Below are 25386 nucleotides of genomic sequence, written 5' to 3'. Positions count from 1 at the left end.
AAAGGGAAGATTGAAAAGCATGCTTGAAGAGATGCAACAGATTCTTTCATTTTGTTGACAGAAGATTCAATTCTCTGGTACTGCAAATTAGAAAAAGACGAGACCCTTGCTATCATCACCTTGTGCTCACCCCACCTCCACTCTTATGTCCACCTATCACTGTTCTGCTTTTCCCTCCTATATATTGGGCTTCCCCTTTTCCTACCTTCAGTCCTGAAGAAGGGTCCTGACCCAAAACATTGACTGCCTGCTTTCCTCCACAGATGCTGCCTGGCCTGCTGAGTTCCTCCAGCATCATTGTGTTTTTCATCTAGATTCCAGCATCTGCAGTCCTTTGTTTCTCTAAAAAAAAAGACTAGAAATTGACTGCATCAGATTTTTAATCCCTGGTTTGCTGCCCTGTGATTTCTTTGAATTCCTAAAATTATGTTGCTGGTCCTGCACCTGGTGTAAGGGCAGTCTGGTGTTACATTGGGAATGTGGTAGGAAAATACATTCTGGCTCACTTTGATTATTGTCAGGACATTAGGTGATTTAGCAGGGGTACACCATATAAAACATTGGAGCATAATTGGCCAGGATCTTGGAAGTTCAAAGATAAAACTGGAGCCCAAGATCAAATACTAATCATTTGTAATGATACTAAGACCTCACTTCCTCTGACTGCTTTTCAGCAATCACCTTGTCAGTTCCCAATGCCCCTGTAAGGTGGCAGCTGCGCCAGATTCAATAAAAAGGAAGGGAGACAGTAGACCAAGTACCTTTCGGGAAATATCTAAAATATGGGGCATGATGAGTTCAGGTTTGACTTTATGTAGAGGGGGTCAAGGTTAATGATCAAGAGTCAAAAGAATGCAGCTAGTTGAATCAGACAAGTAGTCGGAGAAAGTCATCAGTGGATGGTTGAGTAAAGAAAACGTGATGAAACTTTGAAACAAAACTCACAAACTGCTGAGTAACCTATTAAGCTTGGCCAAAAGTGGAGATGTGATTACATAAGAAAAGACGCAAACTTACAATTTAAATGGTGATTAATAAGGAGAGCATTTGAAATCCGTCACTGGGATGATAAGAGTGTGGATTATGGTTTCAGCAATAAAGCTGGAGGATAAAGCTGTTAGACCAATGTGGCCTTGATGACCAGATGGTAACAGGTAAGGAGGACAAATTATCGTCAAATGGTGCACTGAGATATGAACTATCCTTCAGAATGACTAAAATTTGATGGGATTAAATGATCTAGAGAATATGGGTATGTTTTCAGCTGAAGAGAGCCTCCTACTTCTTTTATAATCACTTAGAATCTCAGTGAAAGCTAAAGCAGTCTCAAGGACATGAAAGGCTGGCTCTTGTTCCTAACCAACAGTGTTAATAGAGATAGCTGTGTTTTATTGACATACACTAAAAGCTGACATTGTGATTTCCATCAACGTGATCGTAAGTGAAGCAAAGGACATAGATGCATTGTATGATAAATAAATGAAGAGGGAATCAGGAGAAAGACATTGCTGAAAGATTCAAATTAAGTCAAGTGGAAGGAGGCTTGTACAGAGCATTGACATTGGCAGAGGCAAGCTGGGCCAGGTGGACAGGTCTCGAGCCTAAAGTTACCATATAATTCCATTCCACATAATATAAGAGGGAACCGAAGATGGAAATGATGGATCTCCTGTTGGTCGCTATCCAGACACAGGAAGAGAAATCATTTCAAATAAGAAGATATTTTTTAATCGTCATGGTTAGGGGCACTGTACTTAGGACATGTAATCAGGGATTAGAAAATGTGCACGTTCTGTTCTTACAACTTTGATATTCACAGGCTTAATGTGATGAATGTTGTGTGGTAATGAACATACATTAAGTATCATAGCCCAGATATTCCTTCCCACAATGCTGAAGAAAAACTGTGAGGTATAGTTCAAAATAAGCAATTGGGAATAGAGCAAAATTTCAGTGTTGCTTAGTGCTTGGCGGAAAACTCCATCCTTAGTTTTCAATGGGATTTCAACAGTACAAGAACATTGTTCTGGCATAAAACTTTCTCAAATGATATCAGCAATAGTGCAACTCCTAATATTCCTCTCTAGGGTAATTTTCAACCTCACTGATCTGAAAAATGTTACCAGTCTCATTGGTCCTCTTATTTAAGAAAGAATATACTAGCACTGGAAGCAGTCCAAAAGAGATTTCATGGGCCAATTTCTACGATGAGAGGAGCAACCGACAATCTGCTGGAAGAATTCATCAGGCAAAGCAGCATCTGTGGCAGGAAAGGAATTGTCGACATTTCAGGTCAAAATCCTGGGACAAGAACTGTACAATATACAAGAGTTTTCAGTAGACAAGGGTTTTCAAACTCTTAAGAAATTCAGCAATAATTCAAAAAGTAAATTTCAAATTCTAACAATAATGGAATGCATTTTACTTTAGAAAAAAATACAGAATTATGAGCAGTTCAGAAATGTGCAAGAAGGAAGCTTTATCGGTTGTTGTGTTCATTGTTATCAGAATACAACATAATACAGCAAAACATTGACAAAGTCTTTAACAATATAACATTATAATTTGTGCTCAAGTGAGTGATCAAGAGAATTAATTGTGATTATGAACATAAATCATGATTACATTATAAAATACTAAAGCAATACCAATACTTTTAAAAACTGCAGAAGGTAAACACTTCAAAAGAAAGGGATGATGGTGAAAGAAAGTCTGAAGTGTCAGAGAGAGGGGAGGTGGATGAGTGGTGGGAGGGGAAGTGTGAGGTCTTTGGGAGGTCACAGCGGAAGGAGACTGGCTGCCATTAATCAGGGACGTGGGAAGGTTGATGGGAATTTCAGTAGCTCGGGGGTGAGTTTGTCAGGCCAGCATTGGGCCAGCATAATGGGTAGGGATGTTATCTAAAGGGGATCCAGCTGGGATGGGTTTTTTATACACTTTCCATGGGCTAGGATGTGCTGAGGTAGATAGGTCCCCTGTAAGTAATGCTGCTCACCATGCATGCATAGACAAAAAACCCATAAATGTGTAAGGCATGCTACTGGATACAACTGCATACATCTGGGACATTCCAAACAATAGCCTGCCAGATGCCCAGAGCACCAGACAGGAAAATCAAATACTTGGTGCAATTTGCAGCGAATCCTGGATTTCTAGCTGATCCAGGTTCTAGATGCAAGACTTGCAGATTGAATCTATCCATTCTCTCCTTTTCATTACACACCACATTTTCAGTGCAGGTAGATAAATTGCCAGAAACTTATCTAAAGCATTGTGGAAACCCAAATAACTATTTTTCACTAATAAGATCTAGGGTATCAACCTTGTGCTAAGTGACATCAATACCAATGTGTCAAGCTAACAAGGTATACACTATACAGTATTATTTAGTTAAGTTGCTTTGAACAGCAACATGGAGGGATCATGGCAGCTTAGAACATGAATATACATATGAGTATAAGTTATCTTTATGCATTATTATGATTTAGGTAATTGCTGGCAGGGTCAACATTTACTACCCATCCCGAATGACTCCTTAGAAGGTCGTGGTGAACAGCAATTTTGAACCACTGCATTTAGTGCAGTGAAGACACTCCCACTGTACTGTTATGTTGGATATTCCAGGATTTTGTTTCAGTGATGAAAGAATGCAATATAAAAATCTATGGTTGGAGGTATAATTTGGAGGTAGTTTCATTTCCCTGTACCTACTGCTCTTGTCACAAGGAAGAAGTTGCAGAGAATGGAGAAGTCATCTTGTAAATTATATGCACTGTAGTCACAGTATGCTGGTTTGGAAGCAGTAAATATTTAAGGTAAAATGCACAAACATAAATATATACATGGAAATGTGTGTTGTGTGCACAATTGTGTGGGAAATATTAGAGATATATCAATGTATGTGAAATATGTGTTTTACAATCAATTTGGAAATGTGTAGCATGGTCAAAATGCCACCTTAGTGAGCTGAAAAAAGTAATAGTATCAAGTACAGAAAACTGAGCACAAGTTGCACCAACTAACTATAACATAAGAGAAACAAAGGACTGCAGATGCTGGAATCTAGATGAAAAGCAGTATGATGCTGAAGGAACTCAGCAGACCAGGCCAGCTGAGTTCCTCCGGCATCACAGTGTTTTGAACTACAATATAACTTCACCCTCTCCAACTGAATGCATTTTACAGTGGATGAAAAAGCGTTTGACTGTTTGCAAGTAATGTTTGATCTTATCCTTCTCAGCTACATTACCCCATGTAAGTGAGCCTTTGACTTAGAGGTAATTAATCTCACTTCTGAGACTTCAAATGAGTTCAGACAATCCCACAGAGTGATAATTGGAGCTATGGCTTTGAATTTTTGGTTCACGAGCCAAGATGACTCATAAAATAAGTGTAGGTTGTTGAACCTCATTGTCTGAATTGTGGGAGCACATTCAACAAGGATTAATCACCCTACCCTGTATAAAAATATCCATGCTCATGGAAGGATTATTCACATTGTCAGACCATTAATCATGCAGCAAATCCTTCCAATATTTACACTATCAGAAAATGTCTTCACTGACAGAGGGGTTGATAGCTGGAGGATTTAAGGTGATCATTGAAAGAATGAAGGATGAAAGAAAAAAATAATAGATTTTCAGCAAGTTGCTGTGGTCTGGATTTAGAAAGCATTGCTTGAAAGAATAGTGGAAGCAAATTCATTATATAGTATGTACATAACCTGAACAGACCATTCAGCCCAAAAGAAATCAATGCCAGTGCCTGTGGTCCACATGAGTATCCTCCCACCTTTTGTCATCTAACACATCCTTCTATTCCTTGCTCTATCACTTAGAAGGTTTCTCTTAAATTCAACAATGCCCATTGTCCCAACCACACTTCCTGGTAGTGAGGTCCATTTCATACCACATTCTTCATAATGAGATTTCTTTTTGAATTCCCACCAGTAAATAAGAATTAAAAAAAACACAGATGCTGGAAATCTGAAATTAAAACAGAAATGCTAGAAATACTCAACAAGTCAGACAGGATCTGTAGAAAAAGAAACAGGTTTAACAATTCAGGTTGAAGATGCTTCAGTTCTGATGCAGGATCTTCAACCTGATATATTAATTCTACTTTTCTTTCCACAGATGCTACCTGACCAGCTGAGAGATTTTAGCATTTTCTGTTTTATTTCTCATGAGTTGCTTATTGGTGACTCTTTTAGTCTCCAATTCTGGTCCAGTCAGCATGTGAAAAAAACTTGTCCATGCCAATCTTACCAAATCTTCCAAAAGTTTTAAAAGACCTCTTTTCATATCCTAGCAGATGAGATAAATTTCTTCCCTCAAGAGCTGGAAATTTGTTCTCAATCACTAGTGCTATATGTGCAATATGGCACATGGTAAAATGTACTCCACTTCCAAAATATGGTTCCATTGATTTCACTGGTATAATTCTGGTACATCTGTGATATACTTCCTTGAAAGCCAATGAATCCATCATAATCTGTAATACCAAGAACTGCTCGCTAGGGCTTTTCAGAGTTGTAACATAACTTCCGCCTTTTTTATTCTAGTCCCTTTGATATATAGGCCAGCCATCTATTAATCCTTTTGTTTATTTTCTGCACCTGTCCACATTATTTTAATGATGCATGTGTGTGGATTACCAAGAGCCCTTGAACCTCACTGCTTTTAGCATTTTATTATTTAGAAAGTACTTCTTTATATTGTAATTCCAAAGTGGATTACCTCATACCTTCTGATGCTGAAATGCATTTGTCACAGGTTTGCCCATTTCTTCAATCTATTTGCATGTCTTTGTAATTTAATACTTTCATCTACACTGTTTATAATTTGTCGTTGACAAACATCCAAGTAATTTATAAATGCAATGAATACTTGGGGTCCTGGATCCTTACAGCACAACATTAATTACATCTGTCCAATCTGAGTACCTACTATTCTCTTTCCAGCTTCTCAGCCATTATTTGAGACAGATCAATAGATTGCTTTGAATTCCACGAGGCTAAGGAAAGAGGTCCTCAGCTCAGAGGAGGCCAAGATGAAGCAATGGGAAGAGATAGAAATTGATGTAAATACAAGAAGTAAAGCCCCAAGTCATGGATGCAGTGTTGCGTTTAAATTTTTTTCATATGTTCATTTTGGGATCTGGCCATCTCCATCAAGGTCAACCTTTATTGCTCATCCGTAATGGCCTTTGAGAAGGTGGTGGTGAGCTGCTACCTTGAGAAGGTGGTGGTGAGCTGCTACCTTGAACCACTGCAGTCCTTCTAGTGAAGGTACACAACAGTGATGTTGGGGAGGGAGTTGCAGGATTTGAATCCAATGATGAAGAAGGAACAATGATGTATTTCCAAGTTAGGATGATGGATGACTTGCGGGGAACCTGCAGGTTCTGGTGTTCCCAATGTGCCTGCTACCTTTCTCCTTCTTGGTGCTAGAAGTTGCGTATTGGGAGATGCATTTGGAATAGCCTGGGCAAGTAAATGAAATGCATTTTATGGTATATTCGGCAGCCACGGTGCGCCTGTGATGGAAAGAATGTTTAGAGATGTGGCTAGGGTACAAATCAAGTGGGCTTTGATTTAGAAGGTCACTGAGTTGTACAGCATAGAAACAGGCTCTTTGGCACACCATGTCTATACTGACCATCATGCATATCTACATTAATTCCACTTGCCTGCATTAATGCCAGATCCCTCTACCCCCTTGCCCATTCAAGTACCTGTCCCGATGTCTCTTAAATGTTGTCACTGTTCCTGTCTCCAACACTTCCTCTGGCAGTTCATTCCACATACAAAGACACCTTGTGTGAAAAATTTACCCCTTTAAACCTCCTCCCTCTCACCTTATAATGATGCCCTTTAGTTTTAGATATCCCTACCATGGGAAACAGGCTCTGGCTATCTACCCTATCCATGCTTTTCATAAATTTATATCACCTCTCAGCCTCCATTGCACCGGGGAAAACAGACCCAGTCTATCCAATCTCTCCTTACATCTCAAGCCCTCCAATCCAGGCAATATCCTTATGAATCTATCCTGCACCCTCTCTAGATTAATCACATCTTTCCTGTAGCGTGGTGACCAGAACTACACACAATGCTCCAAGTGCAACCTACCTACCATTTTGTACAACCGTAACTTGATGTCCCAATTCTCAATGCTTTAATGCCTCAGTTGATGAAGGCAAGCATGCCATATGCCTTCTTCGCCATTCTGTCTACCCGTGTTGCCACTTCCAGGGAACTGTGTACTTGTACCCTAATGTCTCTCTGTTCAACAACGCAACAATGCTCCCCATGGCCCTAACATTCACTGTGTATACCCCGCCCTGGCTTAACTTCCCAAAATGCTTCCTTTCATAATTGTCTGAGTTAGATTCCATCTGCTATTCTGTTGCTCACTTTCCCACTTGATCTATATCCTGTTGTGACCTTAGACAGCCTCCTTCACTATCCACTATACCACCAATTGTGCTGTTGTCTGTAAACTTACTATCTATAGCACCTACATTCTCATCTAGATCATAAATATATATGACAAACAACAACAGACGACCCAGCACTGATCCCTGTGGCACTCCACTGATCACAGGTCACCAGTATGAAACAACCCTCCACCTTCACCCTCTGCTTCCTACCACCAAGCCAATTTTGTATTCAATTGGCCTGCTCACCCTGGATCCCAAGTGATCTCCTCTTTGGACCATGTGGGACCTTGTCAAAGGCCTTGCTAAAGTCCATGTAGACAATGTCTACCACCCTCCTTGTCAATCCTTTGGGTTGCCTCTTCAAAATAGTCAATCAAGTTCGTGAGACATGATTTCCCATGTAAAAAGCCTTGTTGACTATCCCTAATCAGTCCCTGCCTTTCCAAATGCAAATAAATCCAATCTCTCAGAATCCCTTCCAATAACTTACCCATCACTGATATAAGGCATCAGTGAACTCACAAACAATTAATGCAGTTCATCCACATCACTCATACAAAGCAACCTTTATCAGTCACTGATTAGATAAGTAAACACATGGCTCAAAGATTGGTGTGGGAGAAATGGGATGCAATTCATAGGACAATGGCACCAGTACTTAGGGCAGAGAGCTTTTCCACTGGGGTAGGCTCTGTATGAACTATACTAGGACTGCATAGCTAGGGTTCTAGACAGGGCTTTAAACTAATTGGGGAGGTGGGGGGAAGGGTTCAAGTCAGGGAAAGTTTATGATGAGTAAGCAGTGGCACAGGACAGTGAAAGGAAGACTGAAAAACAAAGCATGACAGGAAAGTGCAGACAATATAAGCAAAAGTATGTGGCAGAAATTGAATTCCAAGTAAGTAAAATTTTTAACAAGTTATAGCTTAAGTCCCTTTATCTGAATGCACTCACATTTGTAACAAGATAGATGAGTTGACAGCACAAATAAAAATAAATGAGTTTGATGTAATAGTTATTATAGAGACATGGTTACAGAGTAATCAGGATTGGGAATTCAATATTCTAAGTTATCCAATGTTCCAAAAGAATGGGTGAAAAGGAATGGGAGGTGGGATGTCATTATTAACCAAGAAAGGTATCAGTATGGTTGTGAGTAGTGAAATGGATGGAGTCAATCATAATGTGGAGTTGGTTTAGGTGCATATAGACCCTGAAAGTGTTGCCTTTTGTTAGGACAAAGCATAAGTGGGGAAATACCAAAGTCATGTAAGAAGGAGACTGCTCTTATTATGAGTCATTTAAATCTGCATATTGATTAGACCAATCAAATTGCAGTGCAAAGAGTACATCAGGAATTGTTTTCAAGAGCAATATATTACTGAATCCACCCAGCAACAGACTATTTTAGATTTAGCCATTTATAATGACAGAATGAGTAAGAAACCTTGTTGTTGGGAATCATCTAGGGATTAAAGATCGCAACATGGTAGAATTTCAGATACATTCGGTGTCCTCTGCTTAAATGAGGGCAATTAGAAAGGTATGAAGGAAGAGTTGTCTAGAGTTGACTGGGAAACTAGGCTATAAGAAATGTCAGTCAATGAGCAGGGGAAGATATTTAAGCAGCTCAGCAGAAACTTATCCCAATCAAAAGAGGGACTCAATGAGAAAGATGAACAATCTGTGGTTAACATTGGAGGGTAAGGAAAAGAGTAAATCAAAACAAGAGCAGACAAAGTGGCAAAAGCTGGGTAGACTAGAGTACTGGGAACTAGCAGTGAGAAACTGAAAAGCTAATAAGGAGGGAGAAAGTTGATTATGAGGGAAAACTTGCAAGTAATATCAAAACAAATAGTAAGAGTTTCTAAGGATATATAAAAAGGAAAGGGGTAGATAAGTTAAATGTGGAGCTCCTGGAGAGTGAGACAGAGGAATTAATCATAGGAAACAAGGAAATTTAAATCAAAATTTTCGTAATTCTTCATGAAGGAGGACACTAGAAATATCTTAATGATAGCAGATGGGCTAGCTTCATGTAAGAGAGAAGAACTTGTCACAATCCACAAGATGAAGGAGAAAGTATTGAAAAAAACTAGTGGGCCTAGAGGAAGAAAAGTCACCAGGACCTGATGGGCTGCATCCGAAGGGTTAAAAGTACGTGGCTGCAGAGAGAGTAGAGACTTGAGTGGTTAGCCCCATCCAGTATTTCTTAAAGAGCAGATGGAGCTCATAACTTATTCTTATAACCTGAGTGGTTGGTAAGTTATTAGTGCACCATTTAAATAATATTGAACTAAACTTGAAGATTTTAACTCAGCCTCACCATTAGGAATATCTATTGTCGTACATTATTGGTTTGTTAGAGCTATCCATAGATTCTAAATCATGATACTGTAAGCCAACTACATTGTGACTTGACATTTGCCAAAAATGCATTAAACAGAACGTTAGTTAGTTTTAGGCGTGGTTTAAAGGTTGGCACAACATGGTGGGCCGAAGGGCCTGTATTGTGCTGTATTGTTCTATGGTTCTATGGTTTATTTTAAGCTGTTCCTACTTAGTGCAGCAATGCAAAAATTGAGCAGTTCTATTTCACAGCCAGCACTCAATGCTATAGAGAGCCAGCTGTCTTTTGTCTGTTAATGCAGTGTAATTATTTTCCAGAGGTGTGATATAACAATGCTGATTTTGCACACTTTTACTCTTTGATATTATCTGTAGGAAGTGATGTTGGTTGAAATAAAGACATCGAAATTGACTGGATTGTACTTAACCTAGCCCACCACCTGCAGTCCCTATCTGCACTTTCCTGGGCCCAACACAGCGAGCTAAACCAGGTAAATCAGGCAGCAAGGCCTCGGGAGGTCAGTAGGTTTCAGGTGGCTTACTACTTAAGCCTTGCCAGAAACATTCTGACTGCAGGTAGAGCATTGGGCAGAGCTTTCCCTCCTGCCAAAGCTTGTGAAGGTTTTCTCACACTCTAAAAACTATTAAAAATGATATAAATAATTTAAGATAATAAATCAAAGAAAACATTCTAAAATAAAGTTAACTAAAAACAGAAGTTAGTAAGAACACTAAAAACAGGAGTCACCTTCTCCATTTCACTGGTCAAGAATTCTCATTCAAATGAACACCCCTGTCTGTATCAATGATGCTGAGATGGAGATGGTTGAGATCTTCAGGAGATGGTTGAGATCTTCAAGTTCCTCAGTGTAAATGTCACCAATAACTTGTCCTGGTCCAGTCATGTAGATGCTATGGCTAAGAAAGCACATCAGCACCCCGACTTCCTCAGAAAGCTAAGGAAATTCGGCATATCCCCAATGACCTTCACCAATTTTTACAGATACACCATAGAAAGCATCCTATCCAGATGCATCACAGCTTGGTATAGCAACTGTGCTGCCCAAGACTGCAAGAAATTGCAGAGAGTCGTGAACACAGCCCAGTCTATCACGAAACACAGCCTCCCCTCCATTGACACCATCTACACTTCCTGCTGCCTTGGGAAAGCAGCCAACATAATCAAAGACCCCTCCCACCCTGGTCATTCTCTTTTCTCCCCCCTTCCATTGGGCAGAAGGTACAAAATCTTGAGAACACATACCATTAGGCTCAAAGACAGCTTCTATCCTGGTGTTGTAAGACTCTTGAACGGACATCTTGTACAAAAAAGATGAACTCTTGATCTCTCAATCTACCTCGTCATGGCCTCAGCACCTTATTGTCTGCCTACGCTGCACTTTGTATGTAACTGCATTCTTTTATTGTTTCCCTTTTATACTACCTTGATGTACTTATGTATGGAATGATCTGTCTGGTTCCACGTAAACAAAGCTTTTCACTGTATATGTGACAATAATAAACCAATTACCAACCGATTACCAGTGAATAATCCCAGCAGGACTGTCCTGTGCCATTGGATTTCATGGGGTTCAGGGTGAAGCATGGTGACAGACGTTCCAACAACTGTGGTTCAACAAGTCCTGAACATGCAGCATTTCTTCTCTGAGTGCAGGAGTTACTTCAGAATCAGAATCAAAATCAGAATCAGGTTTATTATCACAGATATATGTTGTGAAATTTGTTGATTTGTGGCAGCAGTACAGTGCAAGACAAAGTTACCAAAAATACATAAATAAAGTAGGGCAAAAGAGGAATAATGAGGTAGAGTTCATAGACTGTTCAGAAATCTGATGGCGGAGGGCAACAAGTTGTTCCTGAAACGTTGAGTGTGGGTCTTCAGGCTCCTGTACCTCCTCCCTGGTGGTAGTAATGAGAAGAGGGCATGTTCCAGATGGTGAGGATCCTTAATGATGGATACAGCCTTCTTGAGGCACCGCCTCTTGAAGATGTCCTCGATGGTGGGGAAGGTTGTGCCTGTAATGGAGCTGGCTGAGTCTACAACCCTCTGCAGCCTCTTGCGATCCTGTGCATTGGAGTCTCCATACCAGGCAGTGATGCAACCAGTCAGAATGCTCTCCACTGTACATCTATAGCTGAACATCTAAGGTTCTCTTTGGAAAGGTTGCCCACACCTGGCTAGCTTCGGCCCATTGTTATGTTGAATTGTTGTTAGTGCGTACATCAAGCTCCTTAAGTAAAGGTTTGTTCCAGAACAGATCTTCAGAATTCAGATGATTCTGGGGTGGGTTGGGAACAAGCAAATACAGTCACTCTGTTGTTCTATTTGTTCTAACTTTTTCAATGGCAGTTCCTTTAGAATCTGAACTGTACACCGTCTCTGACTTTCTTCCAGTCAATTTTTTTCAAAGCCTAAGAAAATAGGAAAAAAGTCTAAAGCACCTTGGCGCAGCAAATGGTGCTACTGCAGCACAGCTCCAGCTACCTGGGTTTGAGCCTGACCTTCTGTCCATGGAGTTTATATGTTCACCCTGTGACCATGTGTAGTTCTGCCAGGTTCTCTAGTATCCTCCCACATCCCAAAGATGTGATGGTTGCTTGGCTAGTTGGCTGCTGTAAATTGCTCCAAGTGTAGGTGGGAGGCAGGAGAATCAGGTGGGCGTGTGAATGTGTGAAGTTTATAGGGAACAAGTGAGGGAATGGAACTGATGGGAAAACTCTGAGAGCCAGGAGGATAGACTCAACGAGCCAAATGGCCTCCTACGATATCATAGCAAAAAATATTAGGAAATCTGAGATTGGCCAGAAAGTTGCTCAATTATCAACATCAATCTCAAATCTCAGATCGTTTTATTCATCTGCTGTTTCTTTCATTCTTTCCCAGTAATGTGACGCATTATTTGTCTCAGCAAAATGTAGTTTTTCATGACTAGCCACGCAGAAATTTATTTGTCAACTTTATTTCTATTCTGGAAGGTAATTAACTTTTATGCATACCTTCATCTCCCAGTTCTCCACAGTAGTAACTTTCTCTCCCCATCTGGTGTCATCCTCAAATTTAGAAATTGCGTTTTTAATTCCATGATTTAAATCATTAATTTAAATCAGAAACAAAAAGAGGTTGTAATTTTGATCTTTTCCCATCTTCTATCATGCAACCCTATAAACCCCTGCATTTAGCCTAAGGACCAGCTAACTGTATTCTACTTTTTGTCTATTGACTTCACATTCTCTGACTTTATTCTATCGATTATGTGGTATCCAAAATCTAATTGGCTTGGAAATTTGATTGCATTATGCTACCAAATTTTATCTAAAATCCTGATCTCTAAATATGATTGCTAACTCCATGTACGTATTGCGAGCCTTGCCAAATTGTAGCATGATTCTTCATGTGATGACATATACATCTACTAAACAATTGCACGGTAATAATGACTCCCTTATTTAAAAATGCAGAGAATCATGACTGGCGTTCATGTGTTTGGCAGCATAATTTGCTTGAAAACAGTCAGTATTTTTTGAGCCATCCAGCATCTCCTCGCTGATTCCAGCATATTGATTGCTTTATTGTAAAAGTTCAAATCATAAAACATTCAATTTGTAATTGTAATCCAGTTATGTTTTAATCACCTTCTCCAGTGCTCTGCAGAGATCAAATAAAACAAAAGCTATTAGCTTCAATATAATTGGTACCAACACACCCAATGAGTCAATGTGAGGGCCTAGCATAGTTCAGCTTGGGTGATTTCAGCTTCCTCATTCATCACCAAAGAAACCACCACCCTTGAGAATTTCCAAACAAAGCCACTGAAAGAATTGTCTTTGAGAATTTGCAGGATATATTACAAGCATCATCTGCCCCAAATCTTGATGCTGGCAACCTACAGGGAAGTTTTTAGAATAGTTTGCAAATAGATTGAAAGAAGAATTGGAGACTGGCAAAAATACAGACTTGCAATTGGAGTTTAACTAAAACCAAATAGAGCCCTAGTAAACCTGCAGGTCCACAGGGTAGGCAAGGGGATTTTTTGGAAATTGGTGGAGATATTTTCATGGAAACATACTGAGAATTTCCCCAAATGCTCCTTGAATACATCGTATAAATGTTTCTGCTGAAACCAAAGAGGCTGACTGAGAACCTCCTCTCCAAATTGCAGCATCTCACAGAAATTCCCCTGAATAGATAGATAGTAGGCCATCTCAAGGTACCCGGGGCCTAATGTAATTGCCCAAGAATAGGAATTTTTCAAGAGGAAGAAGAGAGAGATTTTTTGTTAATTGATTTTTCTTTAATATTCTTCATACTTGCAATTTTCCAAAGGCCTGTCCTTCTGCTAAGGCTTCAACCAAAGATTGTGATCTATAAACAGTCCTCATATATTTTCCATGGCTTGGCAACTGGTCTAGGGAGCTTCCCCTACCTTCCAGCTATACTGCTTTTGAAACAGTTGTGACAAGATCTGCAGTGTTTCATTTCATGCTGGGTAAAATTCTGGGCCTCTTCTTGACAATAAATATAGTTAATCATAATTTGGTCTGTTGCTGCTGATTACAGGAAATGATGCAGAGATAGGTAACAAGCTAAAGGAATTGTACACTCTCTGAAACATTGAAAGATACAAAGCTGAATGGTCCAGATTGATCTTAGTGTTTCTAACCAACACTGGCTATGGGACAATTGCAAGCTTGCTCTTAGAAGTTTTGGTTAGTTAAAGATGATTGTGTATTTATGTTTTACCAAGTTATCATACAGGATGGAACAGTATAGCACAGGAACGGGTCCTTTAGCTACCGTATCTGCATCGACCATGACGCCAACCTAACCAATCTCATCTGCCTGTACATTAGTCCATGTCCCTCTATTCTCTGTCATATGTCATAATTGTACAGTTACATTTAGACAATGTTAATAGTTCAACACCAACAAAGAGGAAAGTCAAGGTGATCAGTGGGACTAACTAATTATGTTCTAGCCATGCAGATGACTCTAAGATGAGTTACAAGGAAAACTCTGGCTGGTTGGTGTTGCCAGCTGGCTCTTGGTTGTTCATCATGATTTTAGCCCACAACATCTACCACACTGCTCTCGTCCTCACTGTTAACTTCTCAAAGAATGTAGTGAGATTGGTCAAGAATGTCTTTGCTATTCCAATACTGATGCTAAGTTGATTGGTTTTTAGTTCTCTGGATATGTTTTATCTTCCTTCTTAACTATAACATTAACTATTCATAGTTCTTTGGTGCTACAGCTTTGTCCCACAAATAATCAAATACTTGTGTCAGATTTTTCTCTTTGTCTATTTTCGCATATGTTCACATTCTAGTAACATAGCTCTATCGGTACCCTGGCAATGTATGCCCTCCTTCCATTTGTCTGTCCCATAGTCCATTTAGCTGTTCTATTTATACTTGAGCTCTTATCATTTCTTATGAAATGATATGTTCTGAAAAATTAAAAAAACAGATAGCCAATGGAGACAGAAACCCTTTCTCAAATAGGTCTCATGGGAAAAAATTAAGAAAGCTGAGCAGGGATGTGTGGCAGAACATGAGGTCATTAAAAAGATGCAGGAGAAAATGAGAGTACAAAATTAATGACATGTGAAATAGAATGAAATCTAATATATTATGAGAACTAAATCAAACGAGGTGGCATGAACAAAAATAGCAAAATAAACTGATAGAAAAAATAAGAATGAAAAGATTGTGTATGCAGTTAAGACAAAATACATGGGAAAGAGATGCAGAAGAAGAATTTTGAGTAAAAGAACATGATCATTAATCAAAGATAGAATTCAAACAATGGGGTAGCTTACTTTCCATTAATCTGCAGTGACTAGTGTCTTGGAAACAGCTGAATACAGTGTGCTTGGAAGTTGCTGGATGAACAAGAAAGGGGACAATCACCTTGGGAAGGCCTTTATCTTCTTTGTGGTGATATTCTTTGAGTGAATTCCAAAAAGTCTTTCTCTGTAGCTGTCTAGCTGTGTAACAAAGGCTGTGGCCACAAAATTTACAATGTGGGCCGGAGCATGAATGATCAGACGTATTTCATAGTTTTTTGAACACTATTATATTATGGACCTCTAAGACAAGAAGAATTCATCTCATTTTTCCTTCACAGAGTGCAACAGCCAGCACAAGCATATGGTGTTGCAAAGATTGCAGGCTTTCCAGTGCCATTGGCTGCATTTTGAGGCACCAAATGTGAATTCAGACATGCAGCACAACTGCAAGCACTTCCACTCCCTGGTGAATGAACACGTCCAATGCAGCATGATATTAATGATCAGGTATCCAAATAGCAGTTATGATACAATTTTTTTGTATGCTCTATACTTGAGCCACCATGCCTAACCAAAGTTAGCAAAATGCTCTTACCACAAGGCTTTTGATTCCAGTGGGCAATCCACACACACAAGAATAATGTATGTCTGATTCCAATGGTTATATTTGCTTTCCTTTAGCAGTGCTCCAACTGCCTGAAAGCAGATCTCATGATTCACACGTGCAATCTGGGAGTCACTATGGAACCAAAGGAAAAGGAGGAGGAGGAGGACGAGGAGGAAACAGAGGGTGAAGCTGGTGGAGAAGAAGGCTGGGAAAGGAAGGAGACAATATAAGGAGCCCTTTTCTGGCCAAGGAGCCCTTTGCTGGCCAAGAGGTCAGACAACTCACCAGACTTCCCTTATAAGAATCACGTCAATTCCACATTATTGAACACTACTGTTCCCATGTTGTCTTGGCTCTGTTGAGCATTACTGAATTTGCATGACCACACAGACAGATTAAGAGCCAACACCAAATAAGAATGTAAATACGTAAGACATAGGAGTAGGAGCAGGCCATATAATTGCTCGAATCTGCTCTGCAATTTAACAAGAACATCAATGATCAGATGTTGGCCTCTACTCCACTTTCCTGCCTGTTCCCAATAATCTTTTACTCCTTTACAGTCGAAGGAATTGTCTATTTCAGTCTTGAATAGATTCTCACAACTCACTGGGGTATATAATTCCAAAGATTCACAATCCTCTGAGAGATGAGATTCTTTCATCTTAAATGGGTGACCCCTTATTCTGAAATTATAAACACTGGTTCTAAATTCCCCATGAGGAGAAACATCCCCTCAGAATTTACTCCATTTGGTTCCCTTAGAACTTCATGTGTTTCAATGTGCTCACCTCTCATTTTTCTAAATGTCATTTGGTATAGACTAAACCAGCTGTATCTTTCTTTGTAAGATAACATTTTCTTCCCAGGAATCAACCTTCGCTGAACTGTCAATAATGCAAGCATATTTTTCCTTAAATATGGAGACCAATATTGTATAAATACTCCAGGCGCAGTCTCACCAATGCCTTGCACAGTTTGAATTTTCTAAGCACAATTTGCACACAGCTCCATTGCAACCCATTTATACATTGTTTTTCAGCTCCAGAGAATTGGGTTCCATACTGACCTGCTCTGCTATCTGTGTGGAGCTTGCACATTCTCCCTGAAACTTGTGTTTCACCCCAGTTTCTCCTGGAGGCTCCAGTTTCCTCTTGCATCTCAAAGATGTACTGGTTGATAGTTAATTGACAATTGTGAAATTAGCCTGAGTGGATGATAGGAGAACGGGAGGTGGAGAATTGATGGGCATGTGAAAGAGAATGCATTGTAAGGAAAGTGTGGAAATGGGGTTGATGGAATTGCTGGAAGTGAGATCTGGCAGAGACTGGATGGGCTGAATGGCATCCTTCTATGTTTTATGAGAATATGAGAATGAGAGTACATCAAACCATGATAAAATTATTTCAGTTCCAATCAGCATGTGTATTCCCTTTTGCCTGATGTTTCTGGTCTGTTTTTTTCTATCTGCTTTTGCCTCCTGGGGGAGAAGGATGGGTTGACAAGTTTGCAGACGACACAAAGGTTAGTGGTGTTGTGGATAGTGTAGAGGATTGTCGAAGATTGCAGAGGGACATTGATAGGATGCAGAGCTGGGCTGAGAAGTGGCAGATGGAGTTCAATCCGGAGAAGTGTGAGGTGGTACACTTTGGAAGGACAAACTCCAAGGCAGAATACAAAGTTAATAGCAGGATTCTTGGTAGTGTGGAGGAGCAGAGGGACCTGGGGATCCATATCCACAGATCCCTGAAAGTTGCCTCACAGATGGATAGGGTCGTTAAGAAAGCTTATGGGGTGCTAGCTTTCATAAGTCGAGGGATCAAGTTTAAGAGCCATAGGGTAATGATGCAGCTCTATAAAACTCTGGTTAGACCACACTTAGAGTACTGTGTCCAGTTCTGGTCGCCTCATTATAGGAAGGATGTGGAAGTGTTGGAAAGGGTGCAGAGGAGATTTACCAGGATGCTGCCTGGTTTAGAGAACATGCATTATGAGGAGAGACTAAGGGAGCTAGGGCTTTACTCTTTGGAGAGAAGGAGGATGAGAGGAGACATGACAGTAGTGTACAAAATATTAAGAGGAATAGATAGAGTGGACAGCCAGCGCCTCTTACCCAGGGCACCGGTGCTCGATACAAGAGGGCATGGCTTTAAAGTAATGGGTGGGAAGTTCAAGGGAGATATCAGAGGAAGGTTTTTTACCCAGAGAGTGGTTGGGGCATGGAATGCACTGCCTGGGGTGGTGGTGGAGGCAGGTACATTGGTCAAATTGAAGAGATTACTAGATAAGCATATGGAGGAATTTAAAATAGAGGGATATGTGGGAGGAAGGGATTAGATAGTATTAGGCGAGGTTTAAAGGTTGGCACAACATTGTGGGCCGAATGGCCTGTATTGTGCTGTACTGTTCTATGTTCTATGTTCTATAACACTGCACCAGTGCCAGCAGCAGGGCTGGTGGAAGGCTGCTGACTCCCAGTCCAGGAGTAGCTATGGCATAGGCGCCAGGGTTTTGATTAAACCATGGGCTGTCTAACGGGAAACGTGTGCACTGGCTGCATACAAATGCTGTTACACTAACAGACAACAGCAGATTCAAGGTTCCACGGAGCTACTGCCTCTCTCACTTCAGCAATCGTAGTGATATATTCAAACTTCCTTTGAACAAGTGTTCAGAGCCACGTTGGTAGCACTGAGCTTGAATGTATGTCCTTCCAATGCTGTACCTAGACACTAGGCAATGTTTCCAATGGAAGCTGAGATATTGGTCATGGAAATGTTGAAATGAAGTTGATCACCACTTCCATGCCAGAAAGAATGGTCTCCAAACTCAATGAGGTTCATTATTGGCCATCCCATGGTATACTTTAGATGTGAGCATACCATTATAGTCACCAACCTCCATACCACTGGGCTACTGCTAGCCATGGGGTTTGTGTCACCCAGCCTACTAATTCCCAGCCAGCTGTTAACAATCACATTGCATTGATATTACAGGTCTGTCAGTGCTATCTGTGAATACATAACCCTCAAGAGAGGGAAGTGTGATAGTGAGCGCAGTGAGAACATTGAAAGTTGAAGGGGTGGGTGGTGGGAATACAAATGCTGATTTCAATTTTGATTGGAGTGAGTGATGGGAGTGAACAGCACAGAGCAACCTGTGACCGTCAATGAGCAGTTGTTGGGAGATGCAATGTGACGTTCACTGACCACATGTGAGGTCATTAAACGTCTTCCAGCATTGCACTTTATCCTGAGCACAACTCTACCCATGGCAACTTAAGTAGCCACATCCTGTCAATGGAACTTCAAGATGCACCTGAGGTCTTGTGGGCATCGAGGACCTCTCTCCTCCATTTCACCCCTTTGACATGGGTTAGTTTGTAACTGAGAATCCAACACACATGTTCTACTGCAAGATAATTTATCCCTATAGAAACAGGGGAATTTAAACTACAGATGTTGCAGGGCTAAAGGTGAGAGTGGTTTGGGACGTTAATTATCAAGGCAGACAATACAAAATAAATTGTTCCCAAGCTTCTGGATTTTCCTCTAATAAAATCAGCTTACAACATTCCAGCCATCTCTATATTATAGATAACCATATCTTGTGCTGCCTAGCAAGCATACTCATCATCATCTTTTTAATCCAGTCACCTCCTCCACTTTCTGCTCCTTCTAAATAGTTAATATCATTTTTATCAGAAGAAAATAAAATGCTGCAGAAAATGCTACTTACATCAAACAACATGAATCTACTGCTCTCCATTAGTGCAAGTTTATGAGATACACAGATAATATGCAGTTATACTAGGAGCATGAAAAAAAATCTAATCTTAAACTATCATTTACAAGCCAATAAGAATCAGTTAGCACGCAATAAGTCCTGTACTATAAATCTTGAATAACACCAAAATAAAACTCCAGTGGATCATGATAAAAATTAGTACAGCAAGTTGTAACAGTAAGCTATTGGTGACTCTTTTAAAATAGTAGAAGTCTATTCAGCAGCAATGACTCCAGAATGTCACAGACAGAGACAAAGGCATTCATCAAATATATGTTAACCAGTTAAATCAATTTCAATTGACCATCTGGTACTTCCAGGGATTGGTAACAGTGTTCTCTTTTTATCAAATTTACAGATCAAATTAACAAAGTTATTCAAATGTAAACTGCTTAGATACAGCCATTATTAATTTATCTGCATCACCAGAAAAGCTTTCTGCCAGAGGCTCAGATGTCTGAGGATTACAGAAAAGACGATACCATTTGACTTTTTCTACACATTGGAATAATATCTATTGCAGTGGCAGCTTCTACATTACAATTAAAAAGCTCATTTAGTTTTGAAAAATGCTAATAATGGCAAGAATTGAATTTTGACATTACATCTGCAGTAAACTGACAAATCTCTTTACTATATATTAACATTATTTTGACAGTCCCCTTTGTGACTTAGCAGGAAAGGTAATTAAGGCTAGGTCAGTAAGTCTTCAGTTACAGATGACTTGTGCCCCATTATAAATTTAAATAAACCTCAAGCAATACATCACATGAATTCTGGCAAGTTAAGTATGGTTGAAATGTGTTATAACTACTGCTCATCATTTGTTCTTTGACAAGAATCTTGATCTTAGAATCAAAACAGTTAATGTATAAGAAGTTACAAACCATAAATCATTATACAGTACACACCTGGTTCAATTTTTACACACCTCTGAATTGATATATTTATAATTGATATATTCAGACTGAGAAGATACTGAAACTATTTTCAAAAAACACTGTGGTTTCTTTCGAAAGCATATAAAGAGAAACATGGGTTTTCCAAGCAGATGTGTTATTCACACAGCACACACAACTCCTATTTCACATGCTGCTAGCAAGTTCTTTTTTGTTTGATATTTAAAAAAAAACAAAAATCAGCTTAGAAATGCCACGTTTCCATGTTTCTAGTGCTCTAACCTTTGCAGCTATCCTACTGAACACTCACCTGCCAGACCAAATGTTCCTTTATGACAGATGTGGCTGATAGGGAGACACTCAGCACAATGGTATGGGAGGACGATGTCAACACACTGGCCACTACAGCATCTCGCATACGAAAGGGCAGCATTGTGTAGACCACAAAAATAATGAATAAAAAGAAGGATACCTGGAAACAAAAAAATACATTTTTATATATACTGCTAACAATATTGAAACAGTCATCAGTCATTCCATCTTAGAGTTTAAAGATATCACTTATGAAAAGATCTGAGTTCAGGAGTGCAGTTGCAAAGTGGTTACTTTACTGAACCAGTGATCCATTAGGTCTAAGCAAGTTATCCACAGGCATGAGTTCAATTCTTATCCAGTGCGTGGGGAACTAAAACTTAATTGAATAATTCTGGAATGAAAGTATCAATAATAATGGCTACAAAACTATCAGATTGCAGTTAAAACTCAAATGATTCTCTTTAGGGAAAGAAATCTGCTGACCTTATCTAAACGTGCAACAACGTGGTTGATTCGTAACTGCCCTCTGAAATTGCCTAGCAGGTTCAAGGCCAATTGGGCCAGACAATAAATGCCAGAGATTGCTCTGTGAGCTGAATAGACTTGATGGGCCAAAATGGCCTCCTTCTATGCCACATGGATATGTGAAAAAGAGTATTGTGAATGAATAACCAAAGGCAGTCCTTTGAATAGAGCAGATGTCCAATCAGATCTCCACAGTACCACACAGTACTGCACTTATGTTAGACACAAAGACATCAGGACTCCTCAATACTTTGTATGCAATCAGGAAGCACACTGTGCTCAAAGAACATGCATACAGACTATGTACTTAATACAAGAACTAACCATAATAACCATATTTCTGTTTAAATAACATAACAACCAAGTCTACAAATATATTTCTTGGGATACGGATAATTCAATGTTTACATTTCCCATCAGAGGTATGAATGTCAGAATATTTAATTGCCAGTTATATAATATAAAATAAATATGTTTTCATTATTTATATAGTAATGAAGGCTATAGTTGCTTTGCTGGTGGATTTATTTACCATACATGACAATTTTATTATTTTATTATTATTTTGCCATATTACAAATACCTATTAAGACAGAGATTGGAACAGGGTTGTTTATGGATCCTGCAACAGGATAGTTAATCACTGGTCTTGCACGAGCCATGTCTTGCACTGCTTTAGCAAAATCATAAATTGGTATTATAAGCATTTTTATGTAACTGGCGCAATATCAATCAAATTGTGATTTTCAAAAATGAGTTATAAACTGGACATATTTGCTGACTTTATTGGGAAAAACATAAATGTTTATAATATTAATCTGGCCAGCAGATTCAGGTGATTGAGTTATGGAGCTATGCTTTTTGCTTAATCTCTGTCATTTTACCGTGATATGTTGGTGTATACCTTCTGTTTAGTTGCAGAAGGAGGATTTGATCTCTGCAGATTCAAAAGTAATGAAAATCAATCACAATTTGCTCCTGGTTTACAGATATTTGCAAACTTCCTCATACATGATGAGAAAGGACTGCAAGAGGGACAATAAGAAATCACATTATGTATGTATTGTAGCTCTTTCACAAATTCTATCTCTATCATTTATTAATTATTCTTCATTTAGAGTTATATAACTTGGAAACAGGCCCTTTGGCCCACTGAGTCCATGCTGACCATTTAAACTAATTCTACAATCCTCCCATTTTACCCTCCCGACTCTCACATATTCTACCCCTCATGTACACACCAGGGCCAATCAACATATCAACCCACACGTCAGTGGCATGTGGGGGGGAAAATGGAGCACCCGAAGGAAATCCATACGGTCACAGAGACACTGTGCAAACTTCACACAGACAGTGCCGGAGGTCAGGATCGAATTAAAAGCACTGAAGCAGTGAAACAGCAGGTCGACTAGCTGTTGTATCGTGCCACCCAAAAGGCATCCTTTTATTTTCCAGTTAGATTTGTTTTGACTTTAAATTATTTTATTCTCCTTTCCTTCCAATTTAAATTTGTGCAAGCAAACATAAAGCCACAAGGTATTTTTTTAACTCCTTTATTTATTTTATTTAACAGATTATCAAGGGAGTTTTGAAGTGTTTATTTTAAGTTCTGACGATAAGCCATATTTGTTTTTACATGGAAGTTAAATCTTTTTGAGTAGCTGCTGAGACAGATTGGGCTCCTTCAGACCTCATTTTGGAGAGACAGCCAAGTATCTATAAGCTGCTGCTCAGAGAAACCCTTGTATATCATTGGGTGCAAGCGTGGGCAGAGGAGGCATGTGTCCTGTACCATGGCGATCTTGCAACACTGATAGGAACCTTCCTCTTTGTCTCATGGGACAATAAATACCAGAGTGACCCTTCCGGTCTCAGAGGCTGATTGGGCTAGAGTGAGGGTCACCCTTTCATTTCCATCCTACCCTCCATATCTGCAAGTCAGTCCTTCTTGCAGCAACATGTGATCCCCATTACCATGCTCCTCCTTAAAGGCAAGATCACAGGACACACAATGTATATGGTCCCCAACTTTCTAAGTGAAGAGCACTCCAAAAAGGAAGAGATCCCCACATCATTGCACCTCATACAACTAAGTACCAGCTTAGGTAAAGTGGCAAAGTCACTGGGGGGATTGAACAGATTCAATTAGAAGCACATGTTTCATGTGGGAAGTAACTGGACAAGACAGCTGGGGAAACTGGTGTGCCAGCTCCTTGGGGAAGGGTTGGGGGGGAATTCACACATCATTCTATTCTGGAAGCATCAAAAGAGGATTGTGGTAAGAGAGCAGTTGTGAACACAAATTGAAACAATTTTTGCATTGTCCAGATTGTCATGAGAAATGTTAAGGAGTATAGGGTAATCTATGCCTTGCCTCATATTGGGCTTTCCATGTAGCCAGGAGCACATCTTTCCTGTCAAAGGGTAGTAGTGATCTCAATGCCAGCCAATAATGTGGTGCAGCCTTCAGCTGGACTACAGAAATCTAACATTGGCCATGGTCACCCATCACCGCACCACTGAAAGGAACAGTCTTCTACTAGCTATAACCACAGGAGAAGCACTGCACAAGGCAGCCTGCTTTAAAGCTGTCAATCATGGGCATCATTATGGTGAATACTTCATGCCATTGTACATTTGGTAAGTTTCAATTTGGTTTAACTAAATTTTCTCACATATTGTATTTAAGTTGCTAGGTTAGAATCAAATGTGTGGATAAATTATGAGGTAGGCTTTGGAAAAATGGAGCACCACATAGTGTAATGTACAGAATATGTGCAAAGTTTATGTTTTAACTCATGTACATGCATAAGCCCAGATACATTATGAAGATGAATGCTGTTTATAATGTCTGCAATTTCAGGAAGCCCTTGGAATTTTCCTGTAACAATTAGATGGAATAATGCAGGGATAAATTGACTCTGTTGGCAGATGTGATTAAGTAATCAGGATCATGTTCATTACCCTGACTTGGAAATGTATCGCCATTCCTTCACTGTCGCCTATTCAAAATCCTGGAACTCCTTCCCTGACAGCATTTTGGATAAACCCACCCCCAAAAGACTGCAGTGATTCAAGAAGGCAGCTCACCACCACCTTCTCAGGGGCAGTTAGGGATGGGAAATTAAATGCTGGCTCAACCTGTCAAGCCCACATCCCTTGAATGAATAAAACAAATGCCAGGACAACAGATTAACAGTGGCGCAGGCTTTTCTTCCTGTGCTTTGATTTTTGGAGCAGACGACTTTGTTATGTTGGAGGGTTTTCCTTGGGAAATTCATGGTTAATGAGGAATTGTTGTGAAGTCTCACATCAATATTTATGGTTGATGTGTTGAGAATGAAACCATCTTTAAAACAAATTCATCAGCCATAACTACCATTGAATGTTGAAGTAATTTGATGGGTACTGGAGACAATTTCCTCATGATATATATTCATGGAATAGTGAGTCTTTGTTATTGCAACATCTAATGAGGCAGCCAATCCCAGTTGGCAAGACTACCCAGCATTTGGAAAGGAGTCTCCAAAAATGCCTGAAGGAATCCAGTGAGTTGCATTCTTCATGATCTCAATTCTTGCTTTAGTGAAAGCATGGTTTGTTTAGGCCCATTATCTCCAAGCTGGTGTTGCAGTGACTTGGATTTGCCAAG

At 39.7% G+C, this 25386-nt stretch overlaps 1 protein-coding gene across 3 annotated transcripts in view; it reads right to left on the bottom strand.

Annotated features, from left to right (window-relative positions):
- Positions 1–25386, bottom strand: part of LOC127570729 (adenylate cyclase type 2-like) — a 390852-nt gene that overhangs the window by 152065 nt on the left and 213401 nt on the right. For all 3 annotated transcript variants that reach the window (XM_052016520.1, XM_052016521.1, XM_052016522.1), the window contains exon 5: positions 21205–21366. In XM_052016520.1, coding sequence (XP_051872480.1) covers positions 21205–21366 — 162 coding nt within the window. The remainder of the gene's footprint in view (positions 1–21204; positions 21367–25386) is intronic.

Source organism: Pristis pectinata, chromosome 5 (assembly GCF_009764475.1).
Source record: "Pristis pectinata isolate sPriPec2 chromosome 5, sPriPec2.1.pri, whole genome shotgun sequence".
In the NCBI taxonomy this organism is placed as follows: Eukaryota; Metazoa; Chordata; class Chondrichthyes; order Rhinopristiformes; family Pristidae; genus Pristis; species Pristis pectinata.
This window is presented reverse-complemented; position numbering and strand designations above follow the sequence as displayed.